The sequence below is a fragment of the Danio rerio genome, chromosome 21 (genome assembly GCF_052040795.2).
Source record: "Danio rerio strain M-AB ecotype USA chromosome 21, GRCz13ab, whole genome shotgun sequence".
Taxonomy (NCBI): Eukaryota; Metazoa; Chordata; class Actinopteri; order Cypriniformes; family Danionidae; genus Danio; species Danio rerio.
This window is the reverse complement of record NC_141041.1, coordinates 35,372,024-35,394,010: the sequence shown is the minus strand read 5'-3', so window position 1 is coordinate 35,394,010 and position 21,987 is coordinate 35,372,024. Positions and strand designations below refer to the sequence as shown.

Below are 21,987 nucleotides of genomic sequence, written 5' to 3'. Positions count from 1 at the left end.
GAGTTCCGAGAATCTCTGTAGTTTTCACACCACATAGCAAGCCGACAGGGGTGGCAGAGAGCGATCATACAGGGCAGACTGGACCATGTTTCATGTGACACTGCAGCTGTGACCTTCAGCATGGAAGGGTCCCAGAGGAATGACAGCCATGTAACGCTTTTCTACATCTCCATCTGAGACCCTACAAGGACGCGAGCGCATACACACACACACACACATACACGCACACACACGGAGAGAGCGCATACACAACATCAATACACCACAACACAACAGTCCTCCAGCCTCATTTTCTTCTCTCGTCTTACTTTCTCTGACCCACTCCAGTCTGACCCTTCAACAGTTCCAATAATGTGCCAGTTTAACACAGTCATGGTCAAAATGATTGCCACCTCTGGTAGATATGAGCTGAACACTGAAGACAAAACACTGAAAATAAACTTTCGCTGAAAATTAAAAACGATTTGATGAATGATTCTTTTAAATGAAATATCTCTTTAGTATATTTATTTTTTAGCACATCAGTCCAACTCTCTGTGTCGCAGGAGTATGAAATGAAGAACAGAAACAACTAATTTAATCATTTGTCCTTCCATAAAATCGACTTTTATTCTGAGACAGAAAAAAAGTTGTTGGTTTTTCCAAACAGTTGAATGAAAATAGGTAAAGCAATGACAATTCCCATTTCTACCATTAAGCCAGTTATTGTTGGGAAGTCCCAATCAAATGGAGATGTTATAAATCTGCCTGATAGAAGATGTGTGTTTGTATTTTCTTAACGCAAAGGGAGGAGGAAAGTATGAGGGGCAAAATACTCTCCAAGTTGGATAATTGTAAAAAAAAATCTCTCCAACATTATTGACTTATCAGATATTACTGGACCTTTAAACCTCAATGGATAAGCTAGAGGTCTTTTAAAGAGTCATGGTTGGATGTTTGATACTGAAAATAACGACAATAATCCAAAACAAACATCAAAAGTGACACAAAAAATGTGGTCATTGAGCACAAAGGTAAGGTTTTACCATGATGTTGACTAGAGATGAACCTTACATGCTATGAAATGCTGGCTTGTGGTAATCCATTGAGTCAAATATGGACAAACTCAATGTTGGTTTAGGTTTTCAATTAAATTTAAATGACACCTTTAAACCCACTATTGGGTTTGTCCATATTTGACCCAACACTAAGTTAATACAACCAGCCTTTTCAGAGTGCATGTAAAACAAGTGAGTAATAAAATAAGAAAATGAAGCCAATAATTTTGACCAACACGTATTAGAGAAAATATGTATCATAACCCAACAATGAGTCAAATATAGACAAACCCAATGGTGGGTTAAGTTTTTCAAAGCAATTTTAATGAGACCTAATCAAATAGATGGGTTAGTTTACATTGGGTTAATACTAGCCAGCATTTTTAAAGTGTATGAAAAACAGGTGAGTGATAAAAAATAAAATGGTGCCAATAATTTTGACCAACATGTATTGAAGAAAATAATGTACATGTCGTAACCCAGCAATCTGTCAAATATGGACAAAACCCAATGGTGGGTTAGGTTTTTTAATTAAATTAGAATGCCACCTTATAATCCAATAGATGGGTTTGCACATATTTCACTCAACGTAGGGTTAATACAACCCAGTATTTTTAATGAGTATGGAAAACGAGTGAGAAATAAAATAATAAAATGTGCCAATAATATTGACCAACACATATTAGTAAAAATACATGTCGTAACCCAACAATGAGTCAAATATGGACAAACCCAGTGGTGGGTTAAGTTTTTTAAATTCAATTTAAATGACACCTTTTAATCCAATAAATGCGTTTGTCCATATTTGATTCAACATTGGGTTAATACAAACCAGCATTTTTAAAGTGTATGAAAAACACGTGAGTGATAAAAAATAAAATGGTGGCAATATTTTTGACCAACACGTATTGAAGAAAATAATGTACATGTCGTAACCCAAAAATCAGTCAAATATGGACAAAACCCAATGTTGGGTTAGGTTTTTTAATTAAATTCGAATGCCACCTTATAATCCAATAGATGGGTTTGCACATATTTCACTCAACGTTGGGATAATACAACCCAGTATTTTTAATGAGTATGGAAAACAGGTGAGAAATAAAATAACAAAACGTGGCAATAATTTTGACCAACACATATTAGAGACAATATGTGTCGTAACCCAACAATGAGTCACATATGGACAAACCCAATGGTGGGTTAAGTTTTTAAAATTCAATTTAAATGACACCTTTTAATCCAATAAGTGGGTTTGTCCATATTTGTCCCAACCCTGCATTTTAGAGTGTTCAGAAAACAAATGAGAGATAAAATAATAAAATGGTGCCAATAATTTTGACCAACATGTATTGGAGAATAAAACGCATTTCATAATGATATAGCCCTCATATTTTCAATAATATATTTGACAATATTGATGTACATATTTTGCAGATTTTGATCAAAGAGCCCAGAGCAGCATGGATTCACTTTTGTTTCCTCTTTCAGTCAAACCAGTCAACACAACGAATTCATCAATAAACCCTAAACAATCTAGATATTCTATTCATCCAGATTAATGTGAAGACTTGCCAAATGGCCGATCAGATAAATCAATGCTGATGCCGCAGTGAGCCTTTAATCTGTGTGTTAATTAAGGCCAGTCGAGGGACTGATGAACTTGGCATTCATTTCCAAGTGACAGCAACAGAGGTGCAGGTGAGCACGTCCATGCAACCACACAAACACACGCACACACATACACACTTTGGACAGCTTCTTTAATTAAAAATAATAATGATAATAATAAAAATAATTAGAGCTGCACTATTAATCAAAAGAAGAACACGATTACGGCAGCCAGGATTATAATGTTGAGCACAATAAATCCAATGCATAAATACAGTGGCCAATCAGATGCATCAAAATTAGTCAGAAGCCATTAAGTAGACACAGAATAGCTGTGAAAACTAATAACATTTCTAACAGCCCAGTCTGAATAAAAAGCCTCATTCCCCGCAAATTAGAACAAGTTGGCTTAAAATTCATTTGTATTTTGGTTTAAAGCTGTTCTTCGATGTGAACACTAGATTGAATTGGAAACTGAATTGAAGTAGAAATGATGTATAACCAGTGCTGGGTGGTAATTTATCTTATTTAATCTGGGTTATGTAGTCATCAAAATTTAAATCACTGTAATTAGATTGAATTACATTTTAAATTACCCTTAGGGGCCATGCACACAGAATGCAATTTTCCATTTCAATGCGCTTTTTCCATAGGTTTTCTATATAAACATGCGTCTGGTGGACATGCGTGAGTCTTGCATCTTTTGCAGCACCTCGCACATAAGCGCCATATTTTAGGAAGCCGTGTCTAATTTCTCTGGGGGGATTTGAGTCTCAATGGACAGTGATTCTACTTAAGACAAAAAATATAAAAGAAGCAAACACATTGCTTTAAACTTTCAATAGTCTGTATATATGGTACTGTGTGTAGAGCTCTGGGGTCAGGAAGTTCTCGGATAACATTGTCATAAAATATATATATTATTAATCCTCTATTAAAAAAGAAAGAAAAAATGTAGTTCTGAAAGAAATCAATACTCTGTCAGGTAAAAAATAGCAATAGTAACAAAAGACATGTAAAAGTAACTCAAAAGTAATGTAATGCATTACTTACTATAAAAAAAGTAACTAAGTAAACGCAACTACTTTAGTTACTTTTTTATAGAGTTACTCAATATTGTAGTGCGTTACTTCCAAAAGTATCTTTCCCCAACACTGTTCATTTATAAATATATATATATATATATATATATATATATATATATATATATATATATGGGTCGAAATCTCTCAAAATTGCGATAAGTAGCTCAAACTGTCTGTCAGCAAATGCAGATTTGAACACCTGTGCAGCCATTTGTACGCAGCTCCTCCATTTGTGCATTGCACGTGTATGAAAGAGATTGAGTGAGAGAGAGCGCGATCTGTAAAAACATGCTTAATCAAAACATTTTAAAAACCTTAATCAATATTGGAGTTACCTTCTTACGCTGGAGAAAGGATGACACCATAGCTTAAGGATTTCTTTTAGATAGGTAATATTCTGTTTTAAAACTATTTTAGCTTCACGCAAAGCTGATGTAGCGTTAGATGTTGTTGTTACAAATAGGTTATATCTGCACAGAAGTGTTGTTCTAAAATCTTCCGATAAAAGATTGATGCTACTATTTTCAGTGTCATAATGTCCTTTGACAGCATTGATAATGTAGATTTTATTTACTTCAACAACAAAACACAAGTGAATAGCACTATCCCACCTAGCCAGCTTTACTGATGTGAAGCTGGTTTTATATTCAATCACATTGGTTCATTTTTGAACAATGACGACCTGTGACACTCTCCTCATATTGTTTACCATGCAACTCTGAATATTCGCTCTGAAATGGCATGTCAGTTTGACTTAGAAATGTGTGTAATTCCTGCACGCTGCCAGATAAGCACTTGTCGCTTTTAACACAAGAGAGGGTTCTTCTGCTGTCATCTTTAAGGTGCGCTAGCTCATGTTTCAGGAGGCATGGCTCTGGACGGCAGGGGAGGAACTTTGATTCAGAGATTTATGCTAAGCTGTTAGCATTGTGGAAGATCACCTATTGCAACTTTAAAGACATTCTTAAAAACGATTTGACAACGTAGATACATTTTATGTGAAAATGTCATGACAAATACAGTTTAAAAAGTGATCAGAAAAATATTTATGACAATTATAACGGCCTCATGAGAATCATGTTTATGACAAATTTATGACAAGTTATGTTGTCTTGGTAATATCAAGTTGTCATGACAAAGATGAAGACTTTGTGATTGCGATGTATTTATGTCAAATTGTCATTACAATCAATGTCATATTTGCATTTAAAATGATATAAGGCTTGAATGACACATAAGCATTCACGTCCTATGAACACCCCTTCAAGAATGGTGTTGCCCAAATTTCAGTATGCATCCAATAACCAGCTACAAAATTCTAACCAGCACTAAAGGCACAGAATGAATTGTTGTTATTGTGTCATTGTAAAAATGCTCCCTTCACTCATGTGTGAAGTGGTGCAAGACTTGTCCTATCCTTGATCCTTGTTTTGACTCTAAGAAGGGGCATTTTACGGCTTGATAAATAAAAGCAGCGTGGCACAGCATCTTCATGCACCCACAGCCTCCTAATTAGGATCCAGAATTGATAAATATTAACTCTGCTTTTTAAAACAAAGAAAAGAAGCCAAATAATAGATAGTATGCATTTGTAAAACCAGCAGGAATCTCTGCATATTCATGCTGCGAGTACTTGTCAGAAGACTGAATCCAATTTGAAGCTTGATATATTCTCAATATAATCAAACGCAGATGTAATGTATATGCAGGACCATACAGAAAACATTTTTTTGCTATTTCTGCGAAGAATGTTGTAAAAAAAAATCTGTGGATTTATGCTGTATTATTTTGGAAGTATCATAAATAAAAACTTAATACATGAAATAAAAATAATAGCCTTTTAACTTGTATTTAAATGATTTACAATGCAAATCCATCTAGATCCACTTATTTGGTAAACAAAGCAAGTCTCTCATAATATATCTACTAAAAGACTGTATTGTAAAAAAATCAAATGAACATTATCATATTAGTCAATAATATTACTGAAATTAATTAAAAAACTAAACAAATGTAAACTTACACACATGTACACAAGTAAATAAATAGACTCAATGATGGGCTAAAAATCTTGCGTGTGGGCCTATTTATATGTATTGTAAACCCTCTATTGAAATAAATTATAATACATATTACTAATAATGAATCTTCATCAGCACTGTCCAAATTTCCAAAGTAGCTTTACTCTGCATTTCAATTGGCACAGTATAAATTAAATCGCAACAGCAGTGTTTCAGCACAAGAGCATATACAGTAGGCATGTTTTCTTCAAGCCAGTGTTTATAAAGGCTATCCTAAACACACTAATCTGTTCCCAATGAGCCAATTCCATTAAGTTGATATTGATGAAAAATTGCAGTTACACTTAAGACCCTGTAAATTAACAAACTGTTGGCTTATTAAAACAATAATAGATTTTCTTGTGTTGCTCAATTTCCCTCGCCTCTAATGAGATGCCAGCAAGTGGCCCTTGCCTGCAAGGTTAATGGATTCCATATTTTTCAATTTAAAAATTGGGTTCTTCTAGCTCAAGAACCAATGCAAAAGTACTGCTAATTAGACAGCGGCGGCTCAAAAGAGCTTAAGGAGACTGTAGAAAACAGACAAGCAGCTTGCCGCTCAACATCCACTTCTGGGGCTTTTTTCTTTCCCAAAGATTTACTGATCTAGGATCTGTTTTTTCCCTCTCAAACTCTGCGCATCTTACCTCAGCGCATGTTTAAAGCACAGCTGCTCGTGTTGCTCTGTGAATACACGCTGTAAAACAGGAACTCTGATGCTGCAACCATGGCCTTTTCTAGCAAGGGCGTGCGCATGAGGCAGGATAAGGACTTTGAACGCCGCAGTGTCTTTCTGTACGAGACAGAGGTGGATGGAGGTGAAGGCGAGGGGTGATTGCCCACTGAGCTCTGAATTGATAGAGACAGGCGCTGAAGGGGAGAGTGGAACTGCCTGCCATTGATCACACATTCTGGACAGGAGGCTTTTCAATCACCCCCTCTTCTATCTCCGTCTCCTGCATCTGTGGGCTAAGAGGCCTGGGTTGAGGTAAATTGCTTCATGCCAGTCTAATTTTAAGAAGCTCGTAAAAGCAGAGATATGCCGCATTCTCTCCCCGGCTCCCCAAAGTGCACAGCTATGCTCTCGTGTAGAGATGAAGAAGAAGGATCTCATTCTCTGCAGCAGACAGCATGCTTTTACCACACACGTGCTCACATATGCCGGCCAGAGCATCTGCTGGACTCGTCTTTGGCGGACACCATTCAATTCCAGGTTGGACCTCTGGGCAATTTAACCAGGCATCTTCTCCATGTGTGGCCTCTCTATCATACCTCTAAATGTAAGTGAATCCATCTCAGTGGAGTGAGGTTTTGTTCTGTATGCTTTTAGAATGAATCAGCATTGTATTTCAGATAAAAATTGCAAGCATGCTTTGTAATGCCTTGTGGAATACAGAACATTGTGAAACGCTCATTTGCCGCTCTCCTCAGCATTAATCAAAATGAAAGTTTAAAATGGCTCAATGTGACACGTTATTAACTATATTGTTTCTTGGCTACTGTTCACAGCATGCGGATGAATCATAGTAATGCTGATAAAACAAAGACAGAATGAAAATAAAACACAGTTGGAAACTTCATTGCTTAGTCATGGTTATTAGGCATAAGCAAGGCCTACTCAAACATTCATTTCATTGTCTTAAAGGAATAGCTTTTTAACTCTTTAGCTTGTTTTAAAATGACTCCCATTTTGTTTCCACCACATTTCTCTTTCTTCTGTGAAACATTATCAAGTGTCAATGCTTTTGTTGGCCATGCCAGCAACAGAAATAATAATAGAATAAAGGAAACCATTAAAGATGAACAGGTATACTGTACAGTATACTGTATAAAGCATTTCAGTGTGGTAATGTAATTGGCCCTTGACCATTTCCTGCTTGTTATCATAATATTTCATAACTGTAACAAGCAGCAATTCAATCATATCTTCACGTTAAAACAGCTACCATAACATTTTTTATCACTCTAAAAACTTGTATTCTCGGTAGATGTGGGAATAAAAAATATAAAACAGCAAATACATAAGGACCATTGTTTACATCCCTCAAAATGGTCAATACAGTAAAACTTTGTCTCACTTTACTTATAGACTACTAAATAGCTCCAACAGTTCTATCAATAATCCATTTTTGGGATTACAAGATGCAAATTTGAATGAAGTATCTTCATTTGAATACAGTAAACACCACAAACCATGTCAATATTAAAACAATCACTAATCAATGTTCAGTCAGCATGATGTTTAAGATGATTTTCAAGCAAACTGTCTTTACAAAGAATAGAACAAATACTTCACAACTAACTGAATTATTGAAGTTAACTACCTTGCTTTCATGTATCTGACTAATACAACACACTAGAGCCCCTCTACTTCTAAACACAGTTTGAGACGTTTGTTTGCTAAGTAACGTTAGACTATACTAGTAGCCTACTTTCGCCACCTGTATAGCCAACCGCATGTTTGTTTAGTCAGTTAATCAATTATTCGGGACATGCATAAGAACATAGCAATATACGCTATTATAAATGTCAAACATTTAGAGAGCAAAATACACTCATGACAGAAAAATCTGTGCGCGGGCTTGTGGTACTGTAGGTTCGCGCGCACGGCACGTCTCTCCGACCGTTTACGCGCAGTGTCAGTGAAGAAGTGAAGCGGCAGCTCTTACCTGGATCGTAATGGAGCGCTTTCGCCCTGTGGATGCCTGGGTGATGCATCTCTCCCCGGCTTTTTCTACCGGCCCTGAAGTCAGTCAGAAATCCTTTAAACAGGTAGAAAAACGGATCCTAAAACTTCGCAGGCAGGTTTGACAGAGGATGTACGCACACATATACAGAAGAATCTCCCCTCAGCAACAGCGCTCTAAGCACAGTTCTACACGCAACTCAGTTCATCTTCGTTTCTTTTATTTAGCTTCGTTTTCGAGGTAAACGTTGAGAAAGTTTCATGAATCGAGAAGCGGAAGAACGGAGAGAATTTCTGGAACAAAAGAGTGTAGTTGTGAAGAGACGGAGCAGAGCTGTGCGGCTCTTTACTCCGCACAAAGCAGATGCTCGCGGCTCACATGGAAAGGGAGGGGTGGGATGTGACCGGGAACGTTCATGGAGGAGAGACTGGGGCATAGTTTGACTCACATTAGTCAAATATCACGATTATTTGTCATTTAACGCCTACGTGGATGATATTTGCGTAAGAGAGAGATAGCCAGTCAGATAATGTTGTATTTAACCATTAACACATAAAGGCTACATAAGCTGTATAGTAAATGATTTCGCTCGTTTCAGAATACAGTATTTGAATAAGTTGAGATGTTGCTTATGTGGATATGTGAATTTTTTATAAGAAAATGTCCAATTGACTCAAAAAATGTGTGAAGTGATCTGTCTGAATCATTCAAGCTGAGTCATGAACCAGATTAAATCATTTTGTTGCATAGCAAGCTTACTCATCACCAGTTTGCTGAAACAAGCTCGGAGCTTCATACACTAACAAAATCTATTTAAAATATGATCAAATAGGATTTTTCTAATCTTTCAAATCTACACAAGTTCCGGATTTTCCGTATTATATTTTTAGTAAGTTGCTATAATCTATAATTTTGATGCATGGAGAGCGAGGCCAAATTATTGAAACAAGCGTAACATGCTACATTTCCTCAAGGTTATCAAATATTCAAAAATCTATTCTATATTTTCCACATATTTCCAATATTTCTATATGTTTCTACTTTAACTACATTACCATTTTAAAAGCTAATTGTACATGCAAAAATGTGTCTTTATAAAATATAAACAAAAAAACAAATAATTTATAGATGTTGTGATACTTTAGAAGCAAAATATTTCAAAGATAAACATTCAGGCTGGTCTGCTTCAGCTATCAGTTGTCAAAAATGACTGATATGGCCAACCAAATAAAAGTAGGCAGAGCTTTGTTGTTCACAGATACCAAACATGAACTCCAGCAGACAACGCTCATCAATTTCAAAATGACTGTCAATCAAATCAGGTAGAGGTGGAGCTTTACAGTTCACAGAAAACAAATACAAATTCCAAAACTGAACTCCAGCTGTTAAGGATGAAAGAGTGTAATTCCCGGGGTTTACAAATAAATATAAATAAATGGCAATGATCAACAGTCATATATTTTGTTTAGTGAAGTAACACATTTTTGAATGAAAATCATTAAATTAACTATTTAAAAAGTCATTTGTAATTTAATGTTTCAAAACCATGTTATCCACACATTCACTCTTATTTGTGTTCAAAAATAAATATTCAGTTTAAAATTGTCAAAAAAAAAAAAAAAAAAACTGTCAAGTTTACCAAGAAAAACGTGTTTGGTTTGCATTTCTTAACTCTAATATTGATAGTTTACACAGTCAATGCATTTTTTTTTCAACACATCCCATCATTTTTTTTAAATACTAACCTCTACCAAATGGTTGATATGTCAGTTTATAGTAAAAGTGCTGGAATAAATACATATACTATGACAAATCTGAAAATAAAGTGTAAGTACCAATGTATTTAAATTTAAATAACATTTTAAAACATTTTCAATACTAAATCATCTTTATATTTTGAAGTATGGCACAAAATATTTCAGATTCTCATTTAACATGTTTTCTTGTTTCTTTTACGATAGCAAAATCAAGTTAGTAGCTCGACAGTTTTTTTTTTTTTTTTTGTAAACCAATAATGCTGTGTGTCTAAACCATTATTTAAAACAGTCATTTATTAAATGACTTTAAAAGACATTGTTTAAAAGCTTGGTAGAGCAGGCAGTTAAAGGGTTAATTACAATATATATATATATATATATATATATATATATATATATATATATATATATATATATATATATATATATATATATATATATATTAAATAATCCTTGCAACTATGCTTATCTCTGGCATCTGAAAAATTACACATATACCAAGGGCAGCAACTAATAAAGCACAGTCACTAAATAGGATTCAGAGAATCGTTCCTTGTTCAGGTGTTTCTCATTAGGGCACCACTGACCATTAGATATCCAATGCTCCTGTGAAGCTCCAAGCTGCCACATTGTTGCCCTGTGCCTGCTGGGTTTCACATATCCAGGCTTGGCCTGCTGCTCACCATCCTCTCCCATATGGGTCAGCTTCCTGATCCTGCTGGGCAAAACCCTATCCTTTCATGCTGACCTATGAGCACTTTTGCTCACCTAAATCCCGTCCTGACTCTGAGCCACTTCAATAAAGCTGCTCTCTGACCAGAGGCACTGAAACTCCAGAGTCTATATTTTTGGACAATATCAGATAATAGCTTCTAATGCTGCCACTTCACATCTACCATGGTCTATAACTAGACGACGGGATCTGATCATGAATAGGTGTGGGATATATGAGTGCTGTCCAATTTCCAAACCAATAGAGAGCACTTATGGTAGTGGAATTATTCAATGGACCCAAGTGGTGGTACTTACAGAGGCTGGCGCTTTTGTACAGTTTGTATGCGAGTAGATGATGGTCTAATACGTCTTCTCTTGGCTTTTTTCAGCCATTTTTGGCTACAGTCAGAAGATCACTTCTAGAGTTAGAATATAAGTATATTTATCTTTTTGTGTGCATACAAGGCTCAGCGTTGTGTCTGCATGACATATTTTGTCATCAGAACACAGTAGTATGCATTTATTGTATTGTATTTGCAAAGCCTTATTTTTAATTGTTTTAATTGTAATTTTTATTTTGTGCACAGGCACAAATGACAATTTTTTAAATATATTTTTTATTTAAATTAGTACGTAACTGTCATAATTTACATTACATGCCACAGCCATATCACCCTGCAGCCAAAGGCCGGTAACTCACTGAAGCTAAGCAGGGCTAAATCTGAATGGGTGACCACATGGGAAAACTAGGTTGCTGTTGGAAGTGGTGTTAGTGAGGTCTGCAGGGACCGCTCAACCTGTGGTCTGTGTGAGTCCTAATGCCCCAGTAAAGTAAAGGGGATACTTTACTGTCAGTGAGCTAGGTCTTTTGGATGAGATGTTAAACCAAGGTACTCTGTGGTCATTAAAAACCTTGTGCCACTTCTCGTAAAGTGTAGGGGTGTAACCCCGTGTCTTGACCAAATGTTCTCCATCGGCCCTTACCCATCATGGCCTCCCAATCATCACCATCCACCATCCACATGGCCTCCCAATCATCACCATCCACTCGATTGGCTCTATCATTGTCTCTCCACTCCACCAATAGCTGGTGTGGGGTGAGCTCACTGGCGCAGTTGTCCTGTGGCTACCGTCACACCATCCAAGTTGATGCTGCACACTGGTGGTGGTGTAGCGAGACCCCCTCATGATTGTGAAGTACTTTTGTGTATGGTGTGTGATGTATGATTATAAACAATTAATGCGCTAAATAAATACACACAATACAAATAAACACATTACCATTGCTAGCGACTAACAACAAACAGTCACAGAAATCTAATAACAAAATGACAACCTAACCATAGCACATCACTCCAGATTTCTATCATTATTATCCATTATTAAATGATCCAACCCAAGCTCATTCTGGAAACGCCCCGCGGACGTTTCTGGAGACCGCGATTTACGTGGCCGGAGGTACGTAAAGGCCGCATTTGGTTTTTTTCGAGCGAACGCCGCGGGGCGGTGTGGCGCCGCTCCGCCCCTCCTCTTCGCGCTCAACGACCGACGGCTCGCCTCCGAGTGGAGGGCTTTCCCGACCCAATCAGTTTGTCCGCCTAGCTTACAGCGTTGCGTCGGCGGAGCGGAGGCCCCGGAGGAGGAGAAGGAGGACGAGCCGGAGCCAGCCGCGGTGGACGACGACCGGGATCGAGCCTGGGGAACAGCGGGTTCCGGAAATCAGGTAAGACGAAAAACGGAATCCGGAAAATAAGGGCGAGAACGCGGCGGGATCCGAAAACGTGGTCGAAATTGAAGACGAGGGCTTTTGCTTTTTTTTTTCCGATCCAGTGGCTATTTGCGCGAGAACGGCGCGGGCGCGAACGCCGCACCTGCCGAGAGGCGCCTGCTCGAGACGCGAAAAAGCGCGCACAGCAGCCTCTCGCGGATCCGCGAAAACAAAAAAAACGCTCGAATACGTACCTTCCGGGACGTAAATCGCGGTCCGCACAACGAGCCCGGGTTGAAATTATCAATGATATATTTTGACCCTGATGAATTTGTGGAAAGAAGAAAGAGAGACAGTGAATATTTGGCAAAAGATTTAAGGTCTACTTTTAAATGCAGCTAAAGGGTCCAGCTTAACTTCTCATTGCATCAATTTAGAACTGCCTTGGTACCGTCTGAGCAGTTTAGTATATGGAAAAGTCTAACCTCTTTAATGTCATATATGCTCATCAGTAAGGGCATCAACAAATATAAGAGTGGGCATGTTTGGTAACATCACAACTGGTTACTGGTCACAGAAAGGAGTAGGTGCACGCATGGAGTAGGTTTCAATACAGCCAAACTGATATGGCAATGCTCTTAATAAATGGGCATATAATGTACCCACTAGTGATGGCTGCTTTCGGTGCACTGAAGCTTTGAATTTTTACGAATCCTTTTGTTTCTAAATGTTTAAAAAATTCATTGGTTCTCCATTGGGGGTGATCTGTGTAATACAGTACCATAAAATCCCACATGAATCATGCAGGTTCATTCAGATCACCCCTTAGGGTTGAATCACTGAGCACATTTTTTTAGTTTTTACCTGATCTCAGATCAGTTTTATGAGTTTGTATATGTATTAATGAGACATTTGTATAATGAAAAGTAATAATATTAGTTAATAGTTTTGTTCTCCTGTTTAGCACACAACAGAACAAACAATATAAGTTTCAAAAATCGATTAAAGAAAGTATATTACATGGACACTTAATATTTAATGATACTAGATGATGAGCAAAGGGCGTTTAATAGAATATACAAGGGGTGCTCAACCCTGTTCCTGAAGATCTACCTTCCTGCAGATTTCAGTTGCAACCCATATCTAACACACTTGCCTGTAATTATCAAGTGCTGTTTTAGTTGGTTTAGGTGTGTTTGATCAAGGTTGGAGCAGAACTCTGTAGAAAGGTAGATCTCCAGGAACAGATCTGAGCACCCCTGCGTTAAGCTGCGGTCACATTGGGCTTTTCCTCCCTTAGACTTCCATTCATACGCACGCGAATGCATCAGACCGGAAATGCAGGGTCATGCGTCAAGTTTTGGAGGTTGCTGCAGTGCAAAGTTCAAGCTTGGTGAACTCTGACCAGCAAAATTGCATCACTTGACTGCCTGAGACCAACTGAGGATCAAAACGACATCTCTGGACAGAAATTTAAAAGAGAGCAATCGCTCGCTTTTTTAATGCTTAATAATCTTGTTTATGACTGCCCCTTTTCACAGCACCACACGACAGAATTTCACATGCTCAAACGCTAGTGTGACCGCAGCTTCATACTTTATAGGTTTAGCATTTGCAATGTGATTGAAAAAGGCAGTTTTATCAACGTTTTGCATTAAGGATTGGTTGCATTTTCATAGTTCTGACCAGCAGGGGTCCCTAGAATGTGGTGTTTCAAACATTTTTAATTTTTTAATTTTACGAAGCATCTAGTTCAGTTGTTAAATTTTTTTTAAAGGTCCCGATTTATATGTTATATTATAAGTGTCCTTAACTACTATGTACTTACATCAAAAAATAAATACAATGTACTTACTGTGTTTATAATGTATTTGAGAACACATGTGGTGCTCTTGAGTTGGGATAGAGGTTGGGTTATAGACAGGTTTGGGGACATGGGTAGGTTTAAGGGTGGGTTAAGGTGTAAGGGATGGTCAACAGTGTATTTACAAATGTAATTATAAAAGTTAAATACAGATGTAATTACATACATGTATTTAATCAAGCATAAGTACACAGTAAATACATGTTTTTACACAATAAGTACATTGTAACAAACTATTAACTCCTGTGTAAGTACATATTAGTTAAGGCCACTTAATATAAAGTGGGACTGTTTTAAAAGATTTATTCCTCCATCTACTCAAAGCTTACATGTTTGCTTTGACTTGATTGTTGCGCCACATAGTCAACATTGAGAACTGAAAGATACACTTGTAGTTTTAGTACATACAAAGATATTCTCGTCTACCATAGTTTTTAGAGAGAAATAGTGCATATGGGACGAGGATGAAACATTCTAGTGTGTGTTTGCGTGTGCTGAAAAGGATTGTACTTTGTAAGGCTAATAAGTGTGTATTATTGTTCAATTCAATTGATGTTTATTTATATAGCACTTTTTACAATGCAGAAATGTGTTATCACATTTCCAGTATGTTTCTACACAGCGAATGCCCTTCCAGCCGCAACCCATCCACACACACTCAATTACACTCATACACGACGGACAATTTAGCCTACCCAACTCACCTGTACCACATATCTTTGGACTGTGGGGGAAACCGGAGCACTTGAAGGAAACCCACGTGAATGCAAGGAGAACATGCAAACCCCACACAGAAACAGCAATTGACCCAGCCGATGCTCGAACCAGCGACCTTCTTGCTGTGAGACGCACAGCAACTACATTTTCAGCACTACCTACTGCGCCACTGCGTCGCCCTCAGTTCAAGTAAATTGTGCATTCTATCATGTTTTTTGGGAATAAATTAAGTGATTTATAAAATGCTCTTTAGAGCTATTTATTTATTTAAAATCATATTCATAATGCACAATAACACAAATATATATTCTGTGATGAGCATATTTGCTGACTTAACTAATCAAAAGTGAATTTCTTGTTACTGTACATTTGAATATTTTATTGCTTTTTTAATTATATATTATAAATTTACTATCTTAAATATAAATAACACTTGATGTTTCTGACACTTGACATTTGTCACGGACTCGGTCCCAGCAACTCCCCTCACTGGCCAGCAGAGGTCACCATCTCCGGACTTTTAGCATTACGTCATCCATCTACACTGATTGCGCATACACCTGATTGGAATCTGGCTAATGACCCACGTACCTCTTATAAGCCGCACTCAAACACTCGTGCAGTGCGAAGTCTTGTTTAGCCCCGGCCAGCATTTCTGAGCGTGATCTCCAGCCTGATCTCCTGTGCACGACTCCAGCCTGTCCCTAACTCTGCTTCGCCTTCTGCCTGCCCACGACCCACGCTTGTTACACGGACCCTGACTCTCTCTCTGCCTGCCCACGAACCACGCCTGTTATACGGACTCTCATCCTTGCTGCCTGCCCTTGACCCAAGCCTGCTTAACGGATCCTGATTCTCGCTCTCTCCCTTCTACTCATGCCTGGTAACTCACTCGGTGTCTGTTCATCATCAGTCTTGATACCCATACTACTACTGTGGATGTGTGTGTGCACTCCACAACTGAAGTTGTGATTAATAAATACTGCATAATGGATCCCTCCGTGTCAGTCTCCACGTTACAACATTTTAAACTTTTCTTAACTATTCTTGGTATGTATAAAAAAAAATGAAACCAAGAATACATTTATGTTTACTATGATTATCACAAAACTCGTACACTACATCACATTACACCGACCCTTATGCCGTTATCACACTAGAGTTTGAGCATGCAAAATTCTGTTGTTTGGCACTGCAAAAAGAGGCGGGATTAGATAATTAGACATTAAAAAAGCAAGCGATTGGTTCATGTTTTAAATTTTTGTACACTGAGGCCATGTTTTGATCTTCGATTGGTATCGCGCAGTCACGTGATGTGATTTTGAGTTCACTAAGTTTAAACTACGAAACTTGTGCTTGCTTTCCAATCTGTCACATTCACTTGCGTATGAATAAAAGTCTATGGGGAAAAAAAGTGTAGTGTGTCCGCAGCTTTACACATTACTACTATATTTCCCCTCAAATAATCTTTCTCTTTCCCAGATTTCAGACATGATATTAGTTGCAAACAGTGCCTCTTTCTTGTCTCACAACATCCACCACATCTATGCGTCAGACATCTAGCATTTGAATATATATGATCAGGCAGACACATCTGGGTCAGTAATTCATCTCTTTTTTATGGGAAAAGAAAAATCAGTAAAAATCTCACACAAAGGATTAAGAGACACAATGGAGGATAACACATAAATTATGAAATGAACAATGATTACTGAATTTTCCCTTCCGTGTTACAAATGCAGGAGCAGTGTATTGATGTAAGGTTTTCCGAATAATGAATATTTGAGCAGAAAAAGCAGAGAATGTAATACTAGTGGTATGAATTCTAATGATAATGTTTATTGATGAGGTCTGAAATAACTACAAGCACATAATGCAAATGCACCTTGCACAAATATAATGCTCTCCATCAGACAAAAAAAAAAAAAAATCCAAATAAAATGAAATAAATCAACCCAGGCTCATTCTGAAAACGTACCTCTATATTAGAGCTGAGAACCTACACTTGTCTCACGGTTCGGTTTGATTATGATTATCATGTCATAGATTCGGTTCAATTCGATATCTCGGTGCATCACGGTGCATTGACGGTGCTTTCCATACACAGCTTTATATTTTCTTCACAGCAGAATTCTGGTATTAAAATGTATGAATATATTTATATTTATAAATTTTGTCATTTAATACAAACAGTCAGATATCTAAACTGTACCTTTAAACAACACGGGCATTTATAGCAATTAATATAAACAAATATAAATATCCAGCTCGCTTTCTGAGCCTTGTCTACCAAGTTCTCTTACACCCCTTTGATTGGTCACACCCTCAACAAAAACGGCTGCGACTGGCTCTTGTGCGCTGTGCTCTTCACAGATGAGTGAACCATCTTCACTTTCTTCCGCACCTCCCCAACCCTCTTCACTTTCTTCCGCAACTCGCCAACCCTCTTCACTTTCTTCCATGTCTCCCCAAACCTCTTCACATTTTTCCGCAATACCCAAGCCTCTTCACTTTCTTTCAAAATTTCCCGACCCTCTTCACTTTCTTCCGCAACTCGCCAACCCTCTTCACTTTCTTCCATGTCTCCCCAAACCTCTTCACATTTTTCCGCAATACCCAAGGCTCTTCACTTTCTTTCAAAATTTCCCGACCCTCTTCACTTTCTTCCGCAACTCCCCAACCCTCTTCACTTTCTCCCAAAATTTCCCGACCCTCTTCACTTTCTTCCGCAACTCCCCAACCCTCTTCACTTTCTTCCGCAACTCCCTAACCCTCTTTAATTTCTTCCTGCAACTCCTCGACCCTCTGTTGAGAAAAGAAACGGCATAATACCGCCCTGTAGCGTTTATTTAAAAAATTAAATGCAGCCATACGTAGCTCTGACTACATAATTCGAGATCTCCAGAAACATATATAGGGCTACGTTTTCAGAATGAGCCTATGTTGAATAAAAAAAACAAAGGAAGGGAAAGCAAGATCTCTAGAGATGCAGCAGCTCATTTCCTCTGTTCTTATTCTTTAGGTTTTGGACTAATCACTGCACAGGTGTCTGCCTGTGGCTGTCACTCAAACTCACCACTATATGCAAATTATCCTAAATGCCGTCGCCTCTGCTGCACGATTCGCCCAATCCAGTGTCATTTTGCTTGAATGGGTTTCTGCCAAATGCATCAGTTATAACCTCCCCGAGCTGAGAGCCAATCACACAGACTCATCAAGCACCATTAATATACAGCAAATGTCTTTGTAGATGTCCTGCAGCGCTGGCGAAGTCTCCAATTAAGCACAAAAAGAGAACGGAGAACGTTCACCTTTCCTGCCATCCCGTACAGCCAACGGCGATCAGTGAAACTGCATATACAGAAAGCGCTCTTGGCTATGTCGCACTAAAACGCCGCTAGCCGTGCACTTGACAGTCCTTGCGTATTGCAAATGACTTTCAACATATCAACAGTTAGAGTGAACCGGTGCCATAATTATACACTTAGTCAAATTGTTCAATTCATGCCCAAGTCATATTAGAGAAACTCAAGAGTGGGCAGAAAGTGTTTTAATTTATTACTGAGTCAAAAAAAAAAAAAGACGCTGGTGTCATATCACTGAGCAACAGTATGACAGTCGTCCAAAATATTTGAGGAAAGTAGGAATATATTACAAGCAAACTTAAATGGGCAAGATTAATGAATTGCCATCCAATTTTTTTCAACCCAGACGTTCTCTCTGTCTCTCTCTTAAAGATCGCATTAGGGTTTGTGAGACGGTAACTAATTACAGCACAGATTTCAGTTTCACGAGGCTGAATGCGGTTCAGAGAGGTGGCCCTGATCAAATATTCTCTTTCAGCAGAGGAAGAACAAAGGCTATCAATGGCGGCGGGATTACTTATGCCCTTTTCCCTCGTTTCGTGTCCAGTTCTTGCATTCTCTTTTACATGAGAAGCAGCTTTCAGCGTGTAGATAAAAGCAAGACTGGTCTGATTAAAATAACCTGCCGCTCACCTGCATGCTTGTGACGTTCTGCTGGAGAAAGGAAAATCCGCTGGAGATGTTTCGCTCCAGGACTAAGATTTTACAATGTACATCAAGAAGTGACCGCAAGTAACCCAAGTAGTACGTGTCATGTTTTATTTTACTATGAGTAGTTTTCATGGATAAGGGATTTTTTACATAGCTTGCCGGTGTGTTTCCTGCCATGATACTTCCATTTTACAGATGAATTTGCAATAAATTTCTAAGAATTTTAATTGACTTCAACAATAAACAATGCGTTCAGATTTCGATGTACAGATAAAATTTTTAATACTACACAAAGCTATTTTAAAAGTTAAGCCTAAACAATTTGCACCAATACGCACACACACGCACACACACACACACACACACACACACACACACACACACACACACACACACACACACACACACACACACACACACACACACACACACACAAGCACATGCACAACAGTTTTAGATAAATTTTACAATAAATTAAAAAACTTAATTAAAAAAAGAAAAACAGTGGTGGACAGTAACTACTGTTTTTATTTCGCTATTTTAGATAAATAATACTTAAAGTATCTGTACTTAAAAAACTTTAACTTGACTACATTCCAAAACAAAATATTGAACTATTTACACAATTACAGTTGTTAGTGTGGTGTTGGATACATGAAAAAGCTGAATCTTGCAACTCAGGTCCATTCTGCAAATGTACCGCTATATACATTTTTGGGGAGCGCTAAATTCGTCCCAGGTGGTAGGTTTTTTTTAATCACAAAAGCACACACTGACCCACCCACACACTTCCCTAAACTCAACTGACAGTTTTAAAAAGCATTCCAGAAATAAATCCTTGACAGATTTTTACCCCATTTTCAGATTTTACCACAGTAATTTATATTTGACTGTAAATATATATTTACACTGTAAATATATATTTGAATTGAATTACTTTAATATAGTTACTTTGATCCCTTGTTTGCAAGCATGACTTTAAGATTTGCATTATGCTATTAACTCTACATTAGCTTACTACTAACCTGTGGAAAGGCTGTCATCAAAATCAGGGAACACTTTTTTTTCTAGGGTTGGACCTCGTGACTATGTTTACATGGACATCAATAATCATATTATTTGCTCTAATCTGAATAAGACAATTATATGATGAAGGTGTCTACATGAGTTGTTTTTTAAATGTTCATTTCATTATCCCGTTTAACATGTTATAGCATATAGTTCGATTGACATAATTGAGTCACCGGACTATCCACGTTTCTTCCGGAGTTTCATGTATAATTTTGGGTGTTACATTTTTAATTTTTCGACTTTAACTGTAGTTCGGTAGTTTCACTTTCATTCTGCAACATATTGTTCATCCCCTGTGACAAACTAAAGTATTGGATGAGAATATGAATTAAGGACTGCTGGAAGAGTTTTGTTTTGATGTAATTTAAAACAGCACACTGAAAGGAAAGAAAAAATCTATGCATTTCATGACGCAGGTGTCTGTGGTCCTTTAAGGTAATCAAAAATTGCTGTTTACCTGATAGACTCTTAATCGGAGTATTGTCTTAATCACATTAAAATCTGAGTATTGTTGTCCATGTAAACATACTCAGTAAAAGTGCCAGATGATGTTGCATGATGATATTGCCTTTAAGTTGATTCCATGCACCCTCAAATGCTTCATTAAGTTTGACATGTTTTCCCCCTTACACGCAACTTTTGTAAAGCATCTGCTTCACATTGGTGTGTCTTTGCTTGTAAAATATAGCCATACTTTAGAACGCTTAGTTTAAGCAAATCTGATAAATGCGATCATGTGTGTTGATGAATCTGAAGGGCTGTTTAATTGCGTGCATTACATAAAAAAAATTAAAACAAATGCCTAACATTACCAACGCTGCCCACAGCCCTCAAAGTTGTTTAGAATGAAATGTTTAGAGATGATGTGACACAACACATACCGATGTGTGCCTTTGATGTACCCCTTGATGCTTCATACGTCCTTTTCGCAGCATCAGTGACACCAAAATTAGGCACCGAAATTCATATGCTGATTTGATGTAACAGGGTAACATCCAACCCTAATTGCAATATGTATTGCAGACAAACAAAATATTGCGATGTACGATTTTTCCAATATCGTGCAGCCCTAATGTGGAATACTCCTATTTTAGTCGCATTATTGACGTGCAGAACAGAATTGTAAACAAAAAGCAGCTTGTAAACACCTCAGCCATAGTATTGTCTAATTAAGATTAAAGTAGTCACTGACAAAGTTCTAATAGTTTGTGTATTATGTAACAATAAAAAAAAACTTATTTGAATAAGTTAAATTAAACATATGTTGTCATGACTTACTGTTCATACTTTATTTTAATATAAATGTTGAATGTATCTGGCGGCCTCACCTTGATCCACATTTCCCAAAGGACATTAGCGAACATCAGCACACACTCTGGCTCTTTCCATTTATTTCATTTGTTTGTGTTTTGGCAAGGCGCAGCTCTGCAACTATCTTTGTCACATCACATCGTTTCATCGGCAAAACCCCCCAGCCGTCTCTCCCAAGAGTGATTAATCTTCTAACACTAATTAGATATTTGCTAATTAGCATCTGACATATGAAGGGAGGAAGAGAAACATTTGCATGCAGACACGGATGGCAAATGCCGGGCTCAACCCTAGCAAAGCGAGTCAGGGACGCGGCGTAACTTGCGGGTGTCAGAGCTTCCCGCCGGGTGAT

General features: G+C 37.7%; 1 protein-coding gene across 6 annotated transcripts in view; it reads right to left on the bottom strand.

Moving 5' to 3' along the window:
* Positions 1-21,987, bottom strand: part of tenm2b (teneurin transmembrane protein 2b) — a 599,580-nt gene that overhangs the window by 307,057 nt on the left and 270,536 nt on the right. Inside the window, exon 6 of one of the 6 annotated variants that reach the window (XM_087301398.1) lies at positions 8,460-8,552. The exons of the other annotated variants lie outside the window; for them this stretch is intronic. Within the exon in view, the coding sequence (XP_087157524.1) occupies positions 8,460-8,552 (93 nt within the window). The remainder of the gene's footprint in view (positions 1-8,459; positions 8,553-21,987) is intronic. 6 annotated transcript variants of the gene reach the window in all.